Source organism: Sceloporus undulatus, chromosome 2 (assembly GCF_019175285.1).
Source record: "Sceloporus undulatus isolate JIND9_A2432 ecotype Alabama chromosome 2, SceUnd_v1.1, whole genome shotgun sequence".
Lineage (NCBI taxonomy): Eukaryota > Metazoa > Chordata > Lepidosauria > Squamata > Phrynosomatidae > Sceloporus > Sceloporus undulatus.
The window spans coordinates 28,823,345-28,846,724 of NC_056523.1; the positions used below are offsets into that span (position 1 = coordinate 28,823,345).

The 23,380-nt window shown below is 38.5% G+C and overlaps 1 protein-coding gene across 13 annotated transcripts in view; it reads right to left on the bottom strand.

Annotated features, from left to right (window-relative positions):
* The window catches only part of CADPS (calcium dependent secretion activator), a 466,363-nt gene that overhangs the window by 43,029 nt on the left and 399,954 nt on the right, over nucleotides 1–23,380 (bottom strand). For all 13 annotated transcript variants that reach the window (XM_042450102.1, XM_042450101.1, XM_042450096.1 and 10 more), the window contains 2 exons: nucleotides 14,465–14,497; nucleotides 8,069–8,176 (listed from right to left, as the gene is read on the bottom strand). In XM_042450102.1, coding sequence (XP_042306036.1) covers nucleotides 8,069–8,176; nucleotides 14,465–14,497 — 141 coding nt within the window. The remainder of the gene's footprint in view (nucleotides 1–8,068; nucleotides 8,177–14,464; nucleotides 14,498–23,380) is intronic.

The following is a 23,380-nucleotide window of genomic DNA, read 5'->3' on the forward strand; positions in this document are numbered from 1 at the left end:
AACATGGTAACTGACACTTAAGGATCCCATCATGGCAACTTCCATGGAACTAGAGATGACTTGCTTTTGCACCATTCTAAAGGTATTCTATCATAATAAGGTACCTCCCTATGCTCTTCTGTTTCTGGTATAATACAGGAAACAGCTACAATATTTCATCTGGCAGAGAGCCCTAGAAGCAGAAGTTACGTTTATGTTCCTTATACACACTACAATTAAATATAAGAATAATATTCTCATTTCATGAAGTAGTGTAACTACATGTATCTCTAATGACAGAATTCTATGAATTAAATATGGCCCAAATTCTTATAAAAGGAACCCCCAGCCTTTTAGTACTGGTTGAACCATTTCAAATTCTGAAAGTCTCATGTGTGGTCTTACAAATTAGTAGTTGTGGCAGGCATGGCCATTTGAAAAACATAAATGTCCTGAAAGCAAACATTTGTTCCTTGTTCCTTGTCTGTTAGACCTGTTTTGATATATTTTTTTAAATGAATAGCATACTCTGTGCAGCTACAGTTGATATTTAATGTATCATATTTAATGACTATACCAGGTCGTGTCCTTTGTAACATCACCCTTGTAGCATCACTGGGGGGGCATCTACTGTAACATCACAATGAGCCATAATTGGATCTCAGGATGATAGTCCTAACCTGGTAACCCTAGCTAGTGTCCCAATAGCATTCTGGACAAACAGAGCAAAGCCAGCACACATCCCTGCTCCTGCTAAATTGTCTAGCCTCTCAGGATAGTATCTACCGCCCCTCTATCCCCTCAAGATGCCTTCCAGTGTGCTCAACCCCAAGCTGTCCAGGACACTCTCCCAGTGTGCTTTTTCCTTTTCGTGGATGCACTTCAGAATAAAGTACTGGACTGCAGATGCCCACTTGCTTAGTGTCTAAGAATGTCTCTCGGACAGAAAAGACCCACAATTATCATTATTGTTATTTTAAATAGTGAGAGCCCTGGAAGTTGGTGCCTTGCTTTGTAATGTATCATCTTTCCATGTTTTATTCTTTCTTTCAACAGGAGGGATGGAGAACATGATGCACACTAAGGGAGATGACCACAGGCAGTATGTTGGAAATGTAGCCTTAAAAATATACATCATCTTGACTAATATCTTGGCTAATCCTAATGATTAATGAGTATTGTCAAATGAAAGTGAACAGCCAGCATAGCATAGTGATTTGCATGCTGGACAGCAATTCTTGAGATCAGGGTTGGATTCTTAGCTTGCCCATGAAACCCACTGGGCAAGCCACATGCTCTCAGCCTCAGGGAAAGGCAATGGCAAACATCCCCTGAACAAATTTTGCCAAGAAAATCTTATGATAGATTTGCCTTAGGGTCATCATAAGTCGGAAACGACTTGAAGGCATGCAGGAACAAATAAAGGTTATAGTCCAAGGACTTACAAAGACATCATTTATTAAAATTTATTAACAACTGCCTCATTCTACCAAAAAATAGGTCCAGCACTAATAGTCATGTGAACATGTGAACTGGCTTATACATTCTCTCTTTTCTACTTGTCAAAACATTGCTCTTTTCTCCTCTAAATATCATTTATAGATCATCACCGTATGAAAATATGATTTCTAGGTGTTTTTTCTCCCCAACAGAGAAGAAAATACATGGAGAGAATTATACGGCTAACATTCTGAAGCGACAGTGAAATGGTAAGTCAAGCACTCTGAAAAAGCATAGAGCAGTTAGCATCCCAGTATCACCAGGGCCCTATCACTGGATGATTAAGTTCTTACCAGACTTTTCAGTAAGGGCAACCTTCCTGATCCGGTAACTGCCAAGGGCAAGCCAAATACACAGAGTCAATCTATGAATGTTTAATCTCTGCAGAGAAGGCAGATTAAGTGTATAATTGACCCATATAATCCACATATCATCTCCCGTCAAATGCTTCCTGTATCCGGTTTAGACAGACAGGGGCCCTATCAAAGAAAGCTATCAGAGACGGCATATTACCAGGGCCTGTGGATCTCATCAAAGTTTGAGATGGCTTTTTAATCACTGATCTCAGAGACTGCTAGACTTAAGCAGATGAGCTAGCTGCTAAGCACATCTGTTTTAATCCTTATCTTCTGCTCAGGCAGGCTTGTGTCTTCAAGAAGTACAAGGAAGGGAAAAATAAATTAATTTTTGTTTAGATCTTTGCAATCTTAGGAGCTTCGCTGGATGATTTGATTTCTTATATCAAAAGTGTGTTGTTGTTTTTACTATTTTTTGAGCAAGGGGTAAGATATTGAATTAATCATCTGAGAGGAGGGGGAAAATGCCATCTGTGCTATTTGTAAACTCTGCATCAATATCCAAAGATACATAAGCACCTGGATTTACAGCTCATTTTCAGTACTTTGTTGCTACTTTCTCATGTCTACAATGATTTACTCTTCATAATATTTAAATAATAAAAGTGAAATTCATTTATATAGTATTTGATTCCTTTATACATGAAGGGATTTAACAACAATAAAAATATAAAAACTCACATTTGCTTAAAATGTCTTTTATGTCACAGATTCATCTCCTGGTTCAGTGTCAATCTAACATACTTTGGTTTATTGGAGTATGACCAAGTGAGGAACTTGAGCAATCCCTTCTATCTTTCCTTCTTACATATTCTCTGGCTTGAAAGGAGACTTCTTGTTTATTATATCATAGATTCCCATGATGTCTGAATTGGGAAACAGTAGTTTAAGTGCTGCTAACAAACCAAGTTTGTAAACCAGGGATCGAAAAGCAGGATTGTTTGCTGTGCTTGGCTCTAAGAATTTGTAAAAGTAATTCAGTGTGTAACTTTACAGACTCTCACAAGTAACCTATTAACATTGCAATTACAAAAAAAAAAAAACCCTTTTAATGGCTTATTACTTTGCATGTTATGTTACTTGTTGCTTTTTCATTCTCTTAAGTTCTCTTTTTAAAAACTCCACCCTAAAAGCAAGAAATTGGGCTAATATTTCAAAAATCATCCCAAAACACCTCAAGAAACCACCCAAAGGTTAAACAAAATGATTAAACATAAGGAGTACATTTTGCAATGCAGAAAAAGTAATCTGCTATCAGACATTATTTACTGGAGGATGGAAGACTCATCTTTCTTGTTCTCAAAAGTATGTAATGCTTTATTACTTGGGATATTTTATTACTTGTAATGTATAACTTTCAGCTCTGCTAGTCTGAGCAAACAAATCAGATAGTCACTAAATGAGTACCTAGCTTGTTGGGGGGCAACTAGCTTACATTTTGTAAACCGCTTAGTATATTGGTAAGCGGTATAGAAATGCACTTGCTATTTCTATTGCAATTGGAAAAAGGAATATTGACCCCTTTGAAGACCTGACAGACAATATAGCCATATAAATTAATAAATAATAATTTGCAAGTAAAAGTATTATCACACTTAAGATAGACATGTTTTTAACCAACTGTATTGTAAATTATGACAAGCAGGTAAAAAACAATGAGAGAAATCAAAGATTGAGAAAGAAATCTGATGTAATCAGACAACATGTCATATGCTTTTAATATGCACAGATCTTATAAGTCATATATACCAGAGACCCACTTGTGAGGTCCATTGAAACCAAAGGTGCCACTACAAACAATGGATATAACAATCACATTTGTTTTATTTTTATCTCTGGCATCAGTTGACCATCAACATTCCTCACAACCTCATGAATCCTAAAGCCAATTCTAACTTTACACAGCGCTGACTTTCCTGTCATGTAAATTAACGCCACAAGAAGGAACCCACTTAAGATAGGCCTCTTGTGTTTCTAGATAATGAAAGATGCTAAAAACCACCTTACAGGGATTAAGACAGCCAAGAGATCATTTGGATCAAGTATTCATCTGGCTATATATTCTTATCAGAGTTTCAGAAATGACTGAAAGGCACACATTGATGTAAGAAACACAAATGAATATTGATAAAAATAATCATGTACTTCTTATTAGTTATTTCTTTATGGATCTCTTTGTGTAGTGAGCCAGGACAAAGAATGTATGCCAAATTTTAGTAAACAAGTCTTAGGGTAGAAAATAGCCTTGTTAGATGCTCAGTGCTAGACCTTCCCAGCCAATCTGTTTCTTTCCCTAGTGACCTGGAGAGAAGATTTTAAAAATGATGATGATGACTTTATTCCACAGTAAACCTGACTAATTTACAGAATAAAGGCGATTAAAATGTAGACCACACAGTAATATTCAGATAATCTCCTGCATATCCTAATATCCACCAGGGAGAATAATTCTGCTATTAGAATACACATGGGGAAGAGTATCTGAGAAGAAAATGAACACTTGGGGTGTGTGTTAAATGGATGGCTTTTGGAACAAAAGAAAAGGCAAAATTAGCATTTTGAAAAGGTGCTGCCAATAATATTAATAATAAAAATGCTGATCCTTTATTTTAAAAAGTAGGGAAAAAAAAGAATACTAGCCAGCAACAAGGAGAAATAAAAAGGAAATCACGCTTTAAAAAAGTAATATTTTAAAAAATGAACAAGGATGACCATTATAAAGATGAACAGTACAATCCTATTACATATTTATTTAAGTCCTACTGTTCTCAGAGGGTTTTACTCCTAGGAAATTGTTGCAACCTGTGTTGCATTCATAGTTTTGAAAAGTTACATCTGCAGATTATAATTCCCAGAGTCCTGCAATCAGCGCCACCATACTGGCTGGGGGATTCTGGGAGTGGTAATGTTTCTGAATTCTAGTTTCATTTTTGCAACTTAACAGACTAAATCTTGTGTTATTAAAATCTATATAAATGAGTCTATGCAAGGTGTAGCAAAATACAGGTCAACTTGTCCAACAGACACAGGCTCAAACATTTTACTGCAGTTTTCCTTAGCCTGGGCCCTGCTTTGGCATATATCACCCATCATCCCTCATCATTTGTCATGCTGTTTGTGGCTGATGGAACTATGGACCAAAATGACTAGAGGAACCCTGGCTACTTTAGGCAGACAAAGGATGGATGAGCTCCTCTATCTGAAATAGCTAGTTTCAGGGAACTATATATAGGTATAATGTATTGTATTAGAGTGAGATTGTTGTGCTGTAACACCAGTGATGTATTCAAGTCTTTTACTCCAAGGCCCGGAAAAAATGGGCCAAATGAAGTGACTGTCGCTTTGGAAGCGTGGCATTCAAACAACACATGCCTCCAAAGTGGCCCGAAGCTGCACTGATGCTGCATCCCAGTTCTTTGGACCAAAGCAAAAAGGCGTCGGGATAATCTGGCTTCTGGCAGCATGGGTTGGGTACTGTGACCACAGCCTGCTTTGGGAGAGGGATGTGCAGTTGATGCAGACCCAATCCGCTTCTGGCCAGCATGGACTCGGGCTGCTCCTTCTTGCCTGTCTGCTCCAGTCCCAAGTCTCAAGTCTCTACCTTCAAGTCTGACGCTGTGCCTCAAGTCCTTGCAAGATTCTTTTAAGTCAAGTCTCAAGTGTAGGATCCAACTTTAACAAAGACAAAGGAGTCACAGTGCATTTCTTGAAGAGGAACAGCAAGCATGTTAATCAAAGGGCTTGAGATCTGCTCACAGCCTGTCTCTGTTGCACATCAGAGGAGCCTTCTAAAGCTTTTAAAAAGTTTCAGAAGGAACTTTCCGCCTCAAGCCCATTGCCTAACACATTTGCTGTTCTTCTCTGAGAAATGCACCCTGTGCTCTAGGGGCAGGTCTTGTCTGCTGCTCAAAGTCGATGATGCCAGCAAGTCAGTTGCGAAAAATATACAAGTTGCAAATTGAGTTGATTGGAGCCAGCACATCATTTATTGTTGAGTCCAAATGGAGTCAGTGAAGCAACTTGAATCCAGGTCAATCAACTTGAGTCTGCAATACTGTGTAATACCTTCTATTATATCATCATGAAGAGTATGAGATGTTTATTTTACTTTGCATTTTACCATTCTGCATTTGTTCCAGACAAAAGTCCTGAAGTAAATTGTTCTCTTTTTCTTTAGAAGATGAAAAAAAAATGGGTGGAATGATTACAGTCTGACCTTGCCATACAGGGGTGATCTGTTCTGGACTCCCCCCCTTAATGCAAAATTCACATATGCTGGAAACCCATTTAATTGAATGGCAGCATGCCATTTTGTCTCTTGCCATTCGCCGTCCGCATAAGCTGGAATATGTGTACGGCGAGGGCGCGTATGCCGAGGGCAGACTCTATAATGGTATAGGTTTGGGAATAAAGATGCTGTATAGTGTGCCATATGGAACATCTTGCAGGTGTGCATATGTACAGCCACAGCTAAATAAGGTGAAATGCCATTTTCCAATGGAAGCAACAGCAGGAAGCCTTCTGAAGCCAGGATCTCTTGATAAATGTTATTCTGAAAAGATGGTGGCTAAATATTTTAAAAGCTAATTCAACACAGAGATGTGCATTTATTAAACTGCATTTATTAAACTGATATCCCATCTTTGCACCACAAATGGCACTCAAAGCAGCTACATGACCTGGTAAACCTCTGGTTAAGTTCAAAACATAAGCTTCTGGGGTACACACAAAACTGGAAAGTGCTCAAAGAAAAGATTGGCACTGAAAAGAACAGTCCCTGGAATGTTATTGCTAACAGAAAAATTTCAACATGGATGGGCAGAGTGCTAGCAGATCTCTAGCAAAGAGGAAATGACTGCCTCTTTGCCACTGTCAAGTGGATTGGTGATTTGTCTCTGGCATTTTTTTAATGCTTGAAATTCTCTTAAGAGGAAAGGAATCTCTAGAGTGCTGTATGCATGAATGAGGCATTCTCGGTGGGTATGGGTCATGCTAGTAGATCTACACAGGAAGATTATTTGACTCCTATTCGTGCCACTTGATATAATGTGATAAAACATTTGACATGATAGATAAATTCCATTTTAATCTGGCAGAATATCAAGGAAGGGGGTGAGTGAAAGGAGAGAATTATGAAGTAGGAAGAGCCTTCATGAGGAAAGACAAATGAGGGGAAAAGCATTTGATTACGTTTCGAGGTGGTAGTCAGTGGTAGAGAAAAAGCTTTTACGTCAGGCATAAACAGAGAAGCCAATAAAGAAAGGACCAGTAAATCGGAAGGTGTTCAGATTTGGATTAAAATGCTGAGATGTGACAGGAGAAGGAAAGGAAGGGGTTTTACAGTCACACAAACTCATAAACAAAGATCCACCCTAACAAGTGATTGAAACAGTATTGTTCATTGCCTGCTGCGAGCAGAAATGTTAACTTGCACATTAGCTACAAGGACAGAAAATGTCTTGCACACGAAAGCTAAAGAAAGACCATTCAGACATACTCTATCTTATTTAAAATCCCTGTTGATACTTAAAAGTTATCAGGTGCTACAGCTACTGTCTATTTTCATGATTTATCTACAAAGTAAAATAGCATTAAATATAAAAATAAATTTTCAGATTTTAAAAATGATGACAAGAGCCTGCCAACATTGCCAAGAGAACCCCACTTTCAGTTTAAAAGCAATGCAATCATATTCTACAATACAAATACTTGATTATAAAAATTACTATTATAATGAGGCTTGTTTTCTGGATTTTGGATGCTATTGCTTTCTTTTACTACCTTTTGGGGGAAAACTGGGTAGGCTCATGTTTAAGGTGTTTTTGTCCTACAACAATGAGAGTTACTCCAAGTGAAACTGCACACACGTATCCTATATGACTTCTTTGCCACCTCCCATTCTTTCAATACAGGACTTTGGTGGTAAGAAGAATGGGTAAGACATTCCAATTACATAATGATATAGTTGATTTAAGGTGCTCACACACCAAAATTTAAATAAGAAAAACTGTGGCAAAGTGGATCTAAGCTGAGCATTAAAGCAAACAGAGAGCAGACAGACTAAATTTCAGTCAAACGGAAAGGCAACATATTTTTAAAATATAACTGACTAATCATTTATCTCAAAATAATTATTTATCTCAAAATATGACTTATCCTCCTGTCTCATTTTGGCACATTTTTTCAGTTTTCCCCTTCCTTGGATTTCCAAGGTGGAGGAGGTGTTTACTTACATCAAATAACCTTTCTATATACATCTCTTCATTGACCTTATCACGTAGGATGTCCTGAGAATGGCGAACGAAGGTCACATAGGCATCAGCAACATCCATCCCAGGCTTCTGTATAAAAGAGTAGAGTAGAAAGGCGGGGGAAGAGACGAGGGGAAGAAAAAAGCATTAAAATGGCATCTACCCAAAGCAGTCTATTTAGCTGAAAGGATCTGTCTCCACACCCCGCAGTGCTTTATTTTCTCTCACACTGTGGCTGAGGACCCTTCCTCTAGCAGATATCTGTGTCATATTTGACTATCAGCTATTGCTTTTTGTTATGTAGGTGGCTAAAGCAACTAACGGCTGTATACCACTTTGTGCACACACACTTTTCCTCTTTTGCCTTGAGGGAAGCTGCTTGCATTGATACGCACACATGCACACACACCAGTGCCAGGAACTTTTTTCTTGCACTGTTTGATACTATTGACCTAATTAGCAAAACCACTCATGTTGTTGTTTTCCCTTGGTGTCATGTTTTAAATGCAAATCTCCTTTTATATAAAATTAGAAGGCTAGACTAAAAATATAGCATCAGTGTGTTAGCATTATCCTGAGGCTTTTGAAACATTTACATTTATATTTCAAAATAAAGCAAAAACAGCAGCACCTCCTCAAAAGTATTTACTTGATATTATCTCTATATTGTAATATTTTAAAATGGAACAATTCCTATTTCTAGATGTCTGCAGACACAATCTGGTCAAAGTTCAACACTTTGCTATTCTATTAATTTCAACTGACTGTCAAACAGATACTTTCTCACATTGAAACCAACAGGGCTTTAATGTTGCTTAAATTCGGCTGGATTGTACCCTAGAGGTATAACTAATACGGCTGCAATCCTGTGCATACTTACCTGAGAGTAGGCCCTACTGAACACAGTGGGACTTACTTCTGAGTAAGCAAGCATAGGAGTAACCCTGCTAATCTCCAATCTTCTCTGTTTGTTTCATTATGTACGAACCTCCCTTAAATGTGAATTTATAAAGCTTCTAAGGTTATGGTGCAATCTGTGTTCCCCCCACCAGCTGGAATTGGTGGAGATAATTTGGGAGAACATAATCACTAAATAGGTTCACACTCCCTGATATGTTGGAATCAAACTTATCTCAAACAAAACCCATTAAAATACTGAAATAAGAGTCATTATGAAAGCTGCCACACAAATCTTAAATGTCTGTGGCACATTGGAAGTTTCTTAATAATGGGTGTCATTACTTTTATTACTGTGATTTACTGCAGATCACAAAGTATCATTTCTCTACAAGACGTGATTGTCAGCCACTGTAAATTGAAGTTAGTTAACACTTCTGTGTAATTTCCAGGGTGAAAATGAGGACAGTTTGAGAAGCAGTAGGAAGGGAGTTTGTGTATATGTATATAGATATATATATTTAAACAGAAATACAGTTATCAAGCAAAGGGCCAATGGCTGGCCCTAGAGATGCCAGGAACATTTTTAACACCTACTGAAACAATGACAAGGTATTAATGTAAAAAACAATGAGGACAATAGAAAATGTGTCTGCTATTCTTTTCAAGCAATTTCCAGCAAGTGGCTTGTGCCAGCTTTATTATGCAACAAAAAGTGCTACATTTGTCCAGTACTGAACAATCAGATTTTCAGAATAAGATGAGAGAAGTTTTATTTGACTGATGTTAAGAGGGAAAAGATTTTACTTAGACTAAAAATCATCCTATTTTTGTCATTGTTTGGCTTTTCATTCAAATGCCCAGCTCCAGTTGTTAGGCTGAACTAAAGTAAACTCATTAAATAAATTAAATTTATGTAAGTGTTGATCTGTTTATTACATTCTCATTGATTCAATTGGCCAACTCCAGTTGGAACTAACAATTGGATTTAGACCAAAACATGTTATTCATAAGGATGGGATGAGGAAGTAAATTGAATAAAGAAGCAAACCTAAATGTGAAAATCGGTTTGTAATGGTTTCCTTGCAGAACAAGATGGAACCTTATTCTTTGGATCCCCACCAAGGTCTCAGGTCAGAGAAAAGGAATGAGTCTCACTGGGTCCTTTCTGCTATTATTTTTTTCTTGGCTTCCTCTTTGTTGATGGGATCAGAGATGTTATCTAACTCCTGATATCAAACAAATGGGCCCTTGTTCAAGTTCAAGATGATTAAATTGAGGCTGTTGTACTTTGGCTACATCATAAGAAGGAATGAATCACTGGAAAAGACAATTATGATGGGGAATGGGAGGGCAGCAGAAAGTGAGAAATACTGCACACCAGGTGGCTAGAATCAAACAGGGAGGTCAAGGGCCTGAATCTACAAGACCTAAGCAGAGCTGTGGAGGATAGGGGGTCTTGGAGTTGTTTCATCCACAGGGTCACCATGACTTGAGCTCAAATCCAAAGGTATTTACTTTCTGTTATGCCAATTTCCTTTAACTGCTTCCTGCAGTATTCCCATGCACCTACCCTCCCTGTTTGACAATATGATTCCCTCCCCTTTGCCTTCCTCCACCTGACAAATTAAAGTCCTGTTATGTTTAAATCCATGACAGTTTGCATCATTGTGATTTTGGAACTTGCTTTTGATCTGGAAATTGGCCCCTGGTGTCACATGGCACCTACCAGCTGAACTCATGTGAAGAATTTACACCTGAGATTTTTCTCAGCCCTAAATGGCAAAATGGGGTGGGATACGAATCTAGTAGCCAGGGACTTCAGAACTATTTTTAAGGTGATGCACACCTTTAAAAGAACAACAGCAGGCAGGTACTATGAATTTTCCATACTTGCATGTATCATGTATGTTTTTACAAAACAGCAGAAAACATAGAATACAGTGAATAATAGTAACAATAATAATTCTACCAACCAAAGCAGTTAACAGTGGGACTTGTGAAGATAATGACAAAATATATGAATCATTATAAAATTGTTTAAAGCATAAAATAAATATATTCAAGAAAGTGGAAAATATAAAAAACTGTGTCAAGCAAATGGAAAGATAGCTATAAGCCTGGATAGTTCTGATTGGTAGTTCCTCGAAGGGTTCAACTTCATAGGAGTGTTGGTTATCCTAATATTTGGTTCCTAATAATTTAGAGAGGGCTCATCCCCTGCTTGCCCTGCTTGGTATCCATCCCAGTAGCAGTGTTGGTGATCCGAATTCTTGATTCATGATCACTGGGGGAAGGGGGAATCAGTTTTCCCAGGATAGGCTTGGGGGGGGGGGGGGCTCAAGCTCCTCTTCCTCATCCACCTAGGATCCATGCCAGTAGCACATTTAATACTGATTTATTTTAGCATGAGCATTTGTAGATATCAATCCACATGCACTGACGGGAGCACAATATTTTAGCAGAGTTACATAGTGTGAGAGTAGTAGGGTACAGAAAGATGAAAATTGTGATTTTGGCCATAAATCTTCGAAGAGTTGTGAAAGTTTTTACAGGTGTTTTATGAAGCTGTTTGCTAATACTGAAGTGTGACAAAAATAAATCCGCAGAGCAAATGTCAGTTGACTTGGAACCACATTTTCTCCGAGAAGATTTGTTATGATATATGTATGAATTATGAGGACTCATGTAGCATGCTAAAAACACTATCTATATTCATACCTCTGCTAATAGATTGGAATTTATTAATATATCCTGATTCATCTATTTATCTTACAAATATTCTTTTGCATTTTTTAAACATAAGTGTTTGCAATATGTTTGCATCATTTCTCAGTGGATTTTCCTCCAGACATACTACTGTAGTGTTGTGCAGAGGCTGACAATCCCTTATGACTTGAAGGTTTCTCAAATTTCTGCACAGATGCCCAAGCAATGGCTGCCTGGTAAATAGAAAATTGTGGGATTCCAGATATCTGGGCTCAAATCTTTGGTCCAATCTTTGTGGGTCAGCAACTACTATCACTCAGTGTAGCCTGTTTTACAAGATTTGTCACCCTAAGCAATTTGAAGAAAGATACAAATTAGATATATAGACAGATATATGGACTGACAAATATTGTAAAATCTGAAGCAACATTTTCACAATGTGAGAACAGGTAGTATAGTTCAAAACAATGCTCTTAATGTATCTTTGAAGATCAATTCAAGTAAGCATCACAGTTTAAGACTTCTCACAATCTAACATCTTTCTGGGTGCACATCTTGACAAATGTGGATAAACATGAAGAATTTGGAGAACAGTTAAAAAGCAGTTGTTCCTATTTGTAAATCTGAAAAACAAAATGTCTGTCTGCAAGGGTCTTCTGCTTTATCAGTTATAATCCCTGATTCCAACCAATCTTTATATACTACACTTAAACTTAATTTAAATGTTAATTCCTGGTAAGCAGAGTGCTTTGCCTGAGATCTTTAAGGGCCCTCTTCATTATAATCCAAGCTCTAAACAGAAAGCTGCAGCAGCATTTGCCCTTTTAAAAATGAAATAATGTGGTTATTTTTCAGAAATATCCCCAAGATTGCCTTCAGTGAGCACATTGCCAATTCACCATTTGCCCATTAACATCCCCTTTTACAGTTAAAATATGCTTACAACCAAGAAAAATATTACAAATATTGCAAGACCACTTAGCATGAGATGGTCTGTTTCTTTTAAATTGTGGAATGGTTTTAAAATAAGGCTATAATCTTTCACTGAATTTTGTGTGATTAAACCCTTTAACTTTGAGGCCTAATTTAAAAAGAGAGTTTACAATATTATTTAAAAAGTTAATTTTTAAATAAAGTAACATGTTAGTTGCTATTTATACTTTTATGAGAAATGTGTTAATTTAAAACCATTTTAAAAATTAAAAATATAAAAAGAATGACCCAGAAAGCCCCAATACCCAAAATTAATCCCCCAAATTAGTGTTTTGGGAGTAACAAGTAACCATTACGCTTTAGATTTTGCAGGAGAATGCTGTTCTGACTTTGCTATTTACAGCCATTAGTAGTGATGAGAAAACAACAATTTGGGTGGAGACTGCTGACTCTCAATCCCCAATGATCTTGCTTCTCAGACTGCTATTTTCTGAGTACTCATCACAGCAGAAGAATATTCATCTCAGTGTTATTTCTGAGGGATAGAAGTGTGAATGTGGATGTATGTGACTCCACCAAAGTCTCTTGTGGAAAGAAATGGAAAAGGTGTGTTGCTTGTGGAAAGCCATTGTTGTCCTTGTGCAGCTATTGGATCTAATACTTTGATCGTGTCTGTGCATGCCTTTCCAGAAAGTATTGCAAAACATTATCCATTCATTCCTATGGAATCCTGGGATTTGTAGTTTGTTGTGGTATCAGAGCCCTCTGACAGAAGCTCAGAAAATAGAGTGGCTTCTGGCTGCTTTGAAAGCATAGTGCTTAGACGATGCATGTGCCCAAAATGGCCGTAAACTGCTTCGAGGACGGCTGAGGTGGCATGAAGCCACTGGCAAAAGGAGTGGACTTAGCCTTCTCCTTCTGGTGGCATATTTGGGACCGCCGTGGTGACCCACTTCAGGAGTGGGCTGTCCAGTCGCCACAGTCCTGGAGCGATCACAGCTGGAGATCACTCTTTCCGGGCCATCTGCTTCAGCCCAGAGAAGGCTAAATTCAGTACAAAACTACAAATCCCAGAAATCCATAGCACTTAGCCATGACAGTTAAAGTGGTGTCAAACTGTGTTAATTCTGCAGTGTGGATGCAGCCTAGATGCCATTTGCAGACGATAGTCACTCTAGTAATACTTGCATAATTACTAGTAGAATAGTTCTTGCACAATATAAGTCATCGTGTAGAATACCATGTCTCAAAGCTTATTCAGTTGCCCATTTAGCTGTGGGTGAGATTAAAGCCAATTGACATGCGCCAGGGTTCACAATAAAATTGTGCAAGGTGTTTAAAAGACAGCTCCTCACTTCTTTACATGCTGTTCAATCTTGGCTCCCCTTTCACTTGTGAAATGTTGCAACTGATATAGCAAGGCAACTGCAGCTACTTAATTATTGATTCACATGCAAAGGTGAATTCTGGAAGTTTGCATGACATTTGTTCCATACTCCTCACCACTTCACATTTTACATATTACTGGGTGATAAACACCATATGATGTATTTGACAGAGATCCATAGAAGTAGGCATCACAAGAAGACATGGAAAACATTCAGAATGAATCAGCTCTTAAAACCTTATGAAAGCTTTAGGTTCACATTTCACCACTGGCTAAGCAAAGACACACACACACTGCAGCAATTATTGTAAAGAGTTATTTAGCACTCTCCATGAAGATCATTAGTTTTTGCACACATACAAAGAGAGAGAGAGAAAGAGAGAGGGGGGGAAAGAAAGAAAGAAAGAAAGAAAGAAAGAAAGAAAGAGAGACAGAGAGCATATAATGCTTACGGGCACATCCACGTATTTGGAAGCTGCTTTCACCTGAAACAGAAACGTAACTTAGATTAATGTTTGTATTTTCATGATATACAAACAATACATAAAGTGAGCAACAAAATATGGAATTTGCAGTGTTATTGGAAAACGTAAAAGAGTACTATTCCATATACTGACCAATTTGTATTTATTATTTTTTTTAAAACAACCAATTCTATATTTGAAGTCGAAGGCTTTCATGGCCGGTATCCATAGTTTTTTGTGGGTTTTTCGGGCTATGTGGCCATGTTCTAGCAGAGTTTCTTCCTGACGTTTCACCAGCATCTGTGGCTGGCATCTTCAGGGAATGTTTGCTTGGAAAGGACTTGGGTATATATATTGTGTGACCTGGAAAGGCAGGAGTGATTTGCATGTATATTGTTTGTTGCTAATGGCAGTCCTCAGGGTGTGAGGGTCTGCACAAGAGGATTAGTGTCTGCTTGATTAGTGCTCATTGTCTGCTGGGAAACCCCTGACCCTGGGAGATTTCTCATTTGCATTTGTTTAGTCTTAAGCTTGCTATCTTTCAGGACTGGTAGCCAAACCTTGTTTACTTTAAGGGTTTCCTCTTTCCTGTTGAAATTGTCCAGGTGTTTTGCCGACATGTTATTTTTATTATTTTTATTGAACTGCTTTTAATGTATTTTATTTGATTTTGTGTAATGTATTGTTTTTCTTGTTGTTCACCGCCCTGATTTTTAGAAGGGCGGTATATAAATAAAATTTTATTATTATTATTATTATATTATTATTTATTATTTCAATGGCTTCCCTGTGCATCCTGACATGGTAGTGGTTGGCATGGTCCAGAACTTTGGTGTTTTCAAACAGTATTTTATGCCCAGGATGGTTTGTGGCATGTTCTGTTACTGCTGATTTTTCTGGCTGGCCCAGTCTGCAGTGTCTCTCGTGTTCCTTGATTCTTGTTTGCACACTGCGTTTGGTGGTCCCTATGTAGGCTTGTCCTGCCTTTCCAGGTCACACAGTATATATAGCCAAGTCCTTTCCAGGCAAACATTCTCTGAAGATGCCAGCCACAGATGCTGGCGAAACGTCAGGAAGAAACTCTGCTAGAACATGGAAACATAGCCCGAAAAACCCACAAAAAACAATTCTATATTGTTTGATATTGATAAATAGCCAAGATAGTGTTTTTATATGGCACTGCAACTTAATTATAGAGAAGCAAACTGAACGTCTGAGAGGTAAAATACAATACTAAGAAAAACACTTACAACAGACTTAGTGTTAAGACAAATTAGATGAACATTTTTTTTGGCTTCAGTGTTATACTGACAAATAGGGGTTTCCTGTTACATTACTCTGTAAGTCCAAGAAACTCCACAGTATGAGTCTGCCCTGTGCTACCAAAGGAATGAGGGTTACTCCAGTTGTCACTAGGAGGAGATCAACAAGATGCAGTTCCTTCTAGGAGGCCTCAAGTATCTTACATCATGCTCATGACATTGGAAGGAGTTCCACTGAAGTGACTCCCATGACACCGGAATGCACTGGGAATTATGGTCATCTAGGTGTTGCTAGACTGAAACTCCTATCTGCTTACTCCAGCATAGTCAGTCATGGAACTTGCAATCTAGTGACAACCAGATGACCACATGTCCAGCCCCACAGTAGACGAATGTAAGAAGAGAGTCAACGTATTTAGGATCTGGGACAATGACTTCTCCCCACGAGAGCAATATGCTGGCCTCTGGTATGGCAAACTGTGGGGACATCATAACAATACATTGTTATCACAGGGGCAGCAGTAGCTTTTGAATTTATTGTGCAGAAATGATAGAAGACAGTTGAACAGAGAAATAATTGGTTTTGTTTCTTTTGAGAACCCTTACAGCAATAGAAGAATATTGTGTTGGCCAGAACACAGGTTTTCAGCAAACAAAATGGATTGAAATCCACCACAGCTTCTACTGGAGGAACAAGAGAAGAAAGGAGGTGATTTTTGCCAATTTACTCTTCCTCTTACTCAGCACCCTCTCCTAAACTATTGTTGAGGGATTCCTAACTCTCAAGAAGACCTTCCAAGTGGGGCACAAAGCACAATAGGCTATAAAGGCAAAGTGTGAAAATGACAAACACTGGCTCTCTCCTGAGAGAGGGAGAAAATATTCATAGAAGATCTCACCTTCTCCTCTCATGGGTGGCAACAACCGGAAAAAACATGTTTCAAACTACTGAACAGGCTAAAGCTATAAGAAAGGGGTTTCCTAATTATCTCCACCAGCATGGTGTAGCAGTTTGAGCATTGAACTAGTGCTCCAAGGGACCAGGGTTTGAATGCCCACTCAGCCATGGAAACCCAGCAAGCCAAACTCCCTCAGCCTCAGAGGAAGGCAACAACAAACCTCCACTGAATAAATCTTGCCAAGAAAGTCTTGTGACTCCTGGTGCATTTGAGACTGGCTGCATGAATAAAAATCAACCACCCAGCTTCCACGTGTGAATTGGACCTGGAACTTCAATACTCTGAATATTCCAAGGCTACTGAGATGTGCAGAATTCAAAGACCTAGCCATGTTAGTCTGGATCAGTATGCAAAGGGATTTTGTAGCACCTTTGAAACAGACAGAGAGAAACAGAGAGAGAGAGAGAGAGAGAAAGAAAGAAAGAAAGAAAGAAAGAAAGAAGCATAGAGGAAGTAGACGTAAGTCTATGGACCTTATCAGACGAGGCACTTACCGATGTGCAAACGTTCCACAAATGTTGCTGAAGTGTTGCAGAAGCGTCAGAATTGTGATCATCCGTCGCACTTCTAAAGTCTAATTGAGGCTTCCCGCTTTCCTTCTGTTTTGGAATTGTTTGTGGAGAAGCCAATAGGAGCCATTGTGTTAATAACGGGATATCCCATTATTAACAAAATGGCTCCTGCTGGCTTCTCCATGAATGCTTCCACGATGGAAGGAAAGTGGGAAGCCTCAATTACACTTTAGAAGTGCTCTGGATGATCTCACCCCCAACACTTCTGCAACACTTCAGCAACATTTGGGGATCATTTGCGCATCGGTAAGTGCCTCGTCTGATAAGGGCCTATAAAAGCTTATGCTACCAATCTCTTTTTTCCCTCTTAGTTTCAAAGGTGCTACAAGATCCTTTGTATGCTTAGACGTATAGTTTACCTTTCTACACTGCACTTTCCTGAAGGCAAAGGATGCTATATCATTTTTAAGCCTTTGACACTGCTAATACCCAAACTCCTTATTTCTTCTTTGCTGCCTTTCTTGATATATACAGCTGGGTGATATCTGAAGCTGGCAACAGACCTTGGGGGTGGGAGAGGGAGGGATGTATTTTCATGAGTTTCTTCCTCAGTGTATCTAACTGAACAGCTTACAGATGGACCTTAGAGAGACCCTTTTATGAAGGTACCATAATGAATCCCATCTGTAAGGGTGAGAATTTATGTAACAAGTATGCATTTAATTAGAATACATCCTTGATAACGATCCTTGTTTGGGTTCTAAGATGCTCACCTGCTTCTAAATATTTCTAAAGCTATTGGTAAAATAGCCTAAATAAAACACATATACACACACACCTGCATGTTGAGATGAATAAATTACACAGATTGTTATGTAATTACATAGTTTGTTATATAATATAATATTTATTATTATTTAACATAAATTACATTGTTAGTAGATGTGATCTCTTGTGAGGATGTATAAATTGAAATAATAAAATGAATAATACTGATATTACTATGGTTACTATTTATTTATTTATAAAAATGTTTTTATTCTACCCTATATTGTATGACTTCAAGGTAGTGTGCAAGTAAAATTAATATATTTGATTGTTACATTTTATTTTTTTAGTAAAATATTTATATGTTGCTCTCTTTCTAAAGATCACAAGGTGGCAATTACTAATACAGTTTGCTCTCTGTATCCATGGATTCAACCATTCATGTCATGAAAGTATATATATATTTAAACTCTACATAAAACAAACCATGATTTTGCCATTTTTTAAACCAGAGAGACAATTTTATTATGCCACTGTATAGAATGAGGCTTCCACCCCCATGGATTTTGGTATCTTAGGAGGTGAGTCCTGGAACCAAACCCAAATGATACCAAGGGCCCACTATAGTACTAACAGGACTAATACTAACCATACAGTATTAATGCATGCTTACTGATATTATCTAAGCCAGGGGTAGGCAACCTGCGTCCCGGCGAGGCCTTGGGACCGGCCCCAGCCCGGTCCTGCCGCCAATTGTCACCGGGCCTTTGGCGTCTCGTGCGAGGGGCATGGTGGGGCAATTGTCTATAGAAGCCTCAGAAACATGCATTTATCTTAACATTTTTTAAAAAATCAGCAAATTTTTTCACGTGTCCTCCATTTTTTATTTAAAAAGTGCCCTCCATTTGAAAATATTGTCCTACATTTGTCCCAGTTTATTTATTTATTTAATTTAAAAAAAATATTTAATAATTTATTTTTTGGCTTCGGCCCCTCAGTTGTCTGAGGGACAGCAACCCGGCCCCCAGCTCAAAGGGGTTGCCTATCCCTGATCTAAGCTAATAGTAGTACTAATACTATCCCAGTTGAAAGAAATATTGTTTGAATGAGATAGTAAGTATAAAAAAATGAATGTGCTGTACTTCTATAAGCAACAAGACACACAGGCCCATGTGGTCTTGCCAGTGGAAATCAATGCCTGCATTACCATCATTCACAGAGAGCCAGAAAGTGCAGAATTGTGATGGTAGGGAGAATAACTGGTATATACATGTAAATTACTTCACTAGGGAAAGTTTCAATTATACATTATTATGTTTTTTCCCCCAGATTTTGAGAGCATTTGAGATGATGAACACTCAGGGAGGTTCGGTAGATATTTCTGTCATGTTATCTCCTTCTCTCTTGCTGATTCTTGGATATCCGTGGAAAGTCCATGGAGCTTCTTGGTTCCTGTTTGCATGGGCCAAATACCCATCCCCTTTCTTCTTCACAGGAAGTCCAGATGATGTGTGGCCCAAACCCTGAGACTGGTGTTAACAGACTGGATGATGTACAACCCATTAAGCACCAAACCTGGGGCATACCCCTCTTAATATGGACTAAAAAAACCCTCTGTTTGCTCTGGATCTTCATGGAAGATCTAGAAACCTCTGATGTGATGCCAAGTGGCTGTTTAAAACGTGTCCCACTGTGTTGTCTGGTACCACCACCACTACCACGCGTCATTCACTCTGAGGTCAGAACAGGGCACCCACTGTGTGATTGAGGCTGCAGCTTCTTTCTGACCTTAAGAGCGAGTGACTCGTCACCATGGTGGCCACACTGGATGCACAGTGGCATGCATGTATGAACAGCTGCTTGGCATTGGAACAGAGGGGGAAGACTGGGGAAGCTCTAGGCCAGGATACTCCAGGCTGCCCTGGCATATCCTGTCTATCCCTGTTGTTTTGGATAATTTCTGCCCACTGGGGAATCTTACTTTTTTCTTGAAAAAAATAGCTGCAAAGACTGATACACATTATACTAGCAGCCTGGCACATGCACATTGATTAGTCGTGGATGGGAATATACTTTTAGGTCATGTATTCTAAAGCTCTATGGTTCTCAAATGTGACATTTTGCCACCATGTCCCCCCTTTCTCTTTGCCTTGTTTGCTCAGTTGTCAACTGCTTTTCCATTTTAGTCAAAAAAGCAAAATTGGATAGAATAAAGCAGGCCTGGGGGAACTGTCAGCAGCAAAGGGTCATGTTTTCCCATGCTGCAAAGAAAACTTTCAGCATCTCTAAGAATTGTTAGTATTGTTGCATTTAATGTTATATATGGAACTGGTCAACTTCTTCTTGTTTCTGGAGTTGGTACTTAGATTATGGGACTTAAATTATGTGTACAGCTACCTATTTTACAGGAAGAATAATCTGGTGTTCCTCTTTATTTTCAGAAATTTTAAACAGGGAGGGAAAGATGACTTCAGCTACATCATCACTGAGCAGTTATTTCAGCCTATGTACAGCCAATAGCTTTTCAAAACGTTGAAGGGAGTTCTGCACAGCCTGAGGTACTTATATAGATTTTTTCACCCTTGCTATCATCTTTTGAGAGCTTTCTACCACTTCATGCAATAAATGATCAAAACATGTTCCCAGCAGTGAAACTGCATTGCTCTTTCAGAAATGTGTTCATCTTGATTTGCCTCTTGCAAATATGTAGCATAGATATATTTTTCAGGCGAGACAGCATCTAGCACAACTGCTGATCAATGAAGATCAAACAGAAGCATCAGTAACAGAAATAGCTGAGTTATTTCAATCTGTTTGATCTATCAATCAATCTTTCTACCTAGTTTAATGTTTAGCTATGATAACAAAATCAGGAATATAAACATAATGATTGGATCTGGGTCTATGAAAAACCGTACATAGAAATAAGCCAGAAACAAAAATGGCCATGGATAGCAAAATAAAACAAACATTTGCTACAATAACAACATAATATAATAACAACATAATATACTGATAATAAAGCCTGTATTCCACATTCCCTTCTCCCAAAACATGCAGAACTTAAAACACATGCACGCACGCACGCGCGCGCGCGCGCGCACACACACACACTCCCCAACCACAACTGCTTGTTTTTCATTAGAGTAAAAATTGGCTACATATATTGCAATTTCCACACTGCCGGATGTTGTGTGATTTTTAGCTAGTCTGTATCTCTTCAGGAATTATGTGACTTTTCTCGTGAAATCGCTCAGTTTATGACAAAAAATTGTGCAGAACCAAAATGAGATTGCCAGTAATTTCTCCCCAGGGTAAAATACGCTCTGTAGTTTTAATTAATGTAGCACTTCATTTTTTTCTCTTGATAGAGAAGCGACTCTTTAGATTATATGGAACACTGGCAGCTGTCATCAGATTGGTTGCAATTCATTTTCTAAGTAGACATTTCTATCTAATGACTGGACTGCCAAATCTAAGAAACATTACTGAATATAGAAAACATCTTACTCAGCTATCTAACTAAAGGCAAAATGATATCCCATTTAGAAAAAAAAAAATCCAAGAGATATTTCATAATGATGCGGTTAGTGAGAATGCTATTAGGACAACCGATGCATTAATTTTAAGTTGAATTTCACAGCAAAGATTGAAAATGAGGATTTCCTACTAGGTGATAAAACAGCCTGTCATAAGACCCCTAGTGACATGTCATTTTCTGAGAGACCGGACAACATTTGATGAAAGAAGTTGGTAGAAGCTTGGTCTTTCAAGAGATTTTTTAATACTTTGACCACATTGTTATTTGAGACGACTGGTTTTTAGATATAGCAGGATTGAGCAAATTGACTTTATTAGCATTGGATTTCTTGTTATTCTAAATCAAAGTTGATGCTACATATCAAAATAATTATGTGAGGCTGTCCTGGGTCCTTTAGGGATAATATGGGAGGCCTATACATATCGTTTTTATTTGGCTAAGCTCAGATGTTCAGATTCATCATTCTAAACAATAGAAGGAGTGATAGGACCATCCATTCCCCTCTTCCCTCTATTCCTCAATGCTTATATCCCTGTTTAATTCATTACAGTTAGCCATTACATTTGAAGAGGAAACTGTAGTTTAATGTCAATATAATAATCAGGATCATTAATAAATTTCATACCCTAGTTTAAGATCTTGGTTTAATACAAAGAAACTAAAGGATGATCAGTGCCAACCAGTAAATGGCTTTTTTTACTAGGAGCTAATGTTGTCAGCAAGACAGCTGAATGGTCATTGTCTCTACACCTTTTTAAATGTTTCTATTTTTAATTACTTCACAATCTATGGAACCAAATTCATAATGTACTTTTTAGACTTAGTGATTTACTGTATATACCCGTCTATAAGTCAATAAATTTATGTGCAAAAATTGACCCCAAAATCCTGGGTCGATTTATATATGGGTCAATATGGTAATGCTGAAGATGGCAGCTCATTCAGTGACAAACATACACACACCTTCCTCCCCACTTTCCCTCTGTGCCTGAGAATGGGCTGCTGAAAGCAGAAAGAGTACAGGGCAATTTTTATTTCTATGGGAGCAACAGCTGATCCAGTCACACACACACATACACACACTCACCTTCCTCCCCACTTTCCCTAGTCCAGCATGCATGCACACATGCACACTTTCTCTCCCTCCTTGCCTTAGCTCTGTTTATGTTTGGCTGTCCCCCAACTGACTCTTCACCCCCAACCTCCTCCTCACCCTCTGTGAGAAGGCAAGCCGGGCGCTGCAGACAACTGTGGATGGGCCAGCAGTAAAGAGCTTCCATTCCAGGGGTAGTCTACTGTAAAAGTAGGTGTTTTAGGGGGATTGAAGGGGCAGAGGGCACCTGTGCTCTTTGGTGCTTCCTCACTGCAGCAGAGAAACAGCCTCTGTTCCCTGCTGAGAAAATGCCAAAGAGCCAACATGGACCTGAGGAGCCTCAAAGTCTTACCCTTGACTTATCCATGAGTCATACCAAAATCCATAACTCTGGCCCCAAAACTTGACTTCAACTTATACATGAGATCGACTTACAGTCAAGTATATACAGTACATTCCAGAAAAATGGCTTTTTGAAGAAAACCAGTTTTAAGATGATTCAGCAAATATATTTTGCCAATGTTAAAGAAAGAAAAGGGGGGGGGGGAAATAGCCAAACACATTAATCACAGTGGAGGCAAAGGATTAAAACCTCTGTTCCCTTGCAGAACAGGTTAAGTTGAATTTACTTTCTACATACAACCTGGGAAATGAAACAGTGGCTAGCTATTCTTTAAAGTTGCATGTAGTTTGACCTTGGGAGCAAGAGGTAAAAAAAGAGATGGTTGCTTTGTAGGATTCACATTCCCAAACATTCTCTTTGATCCTG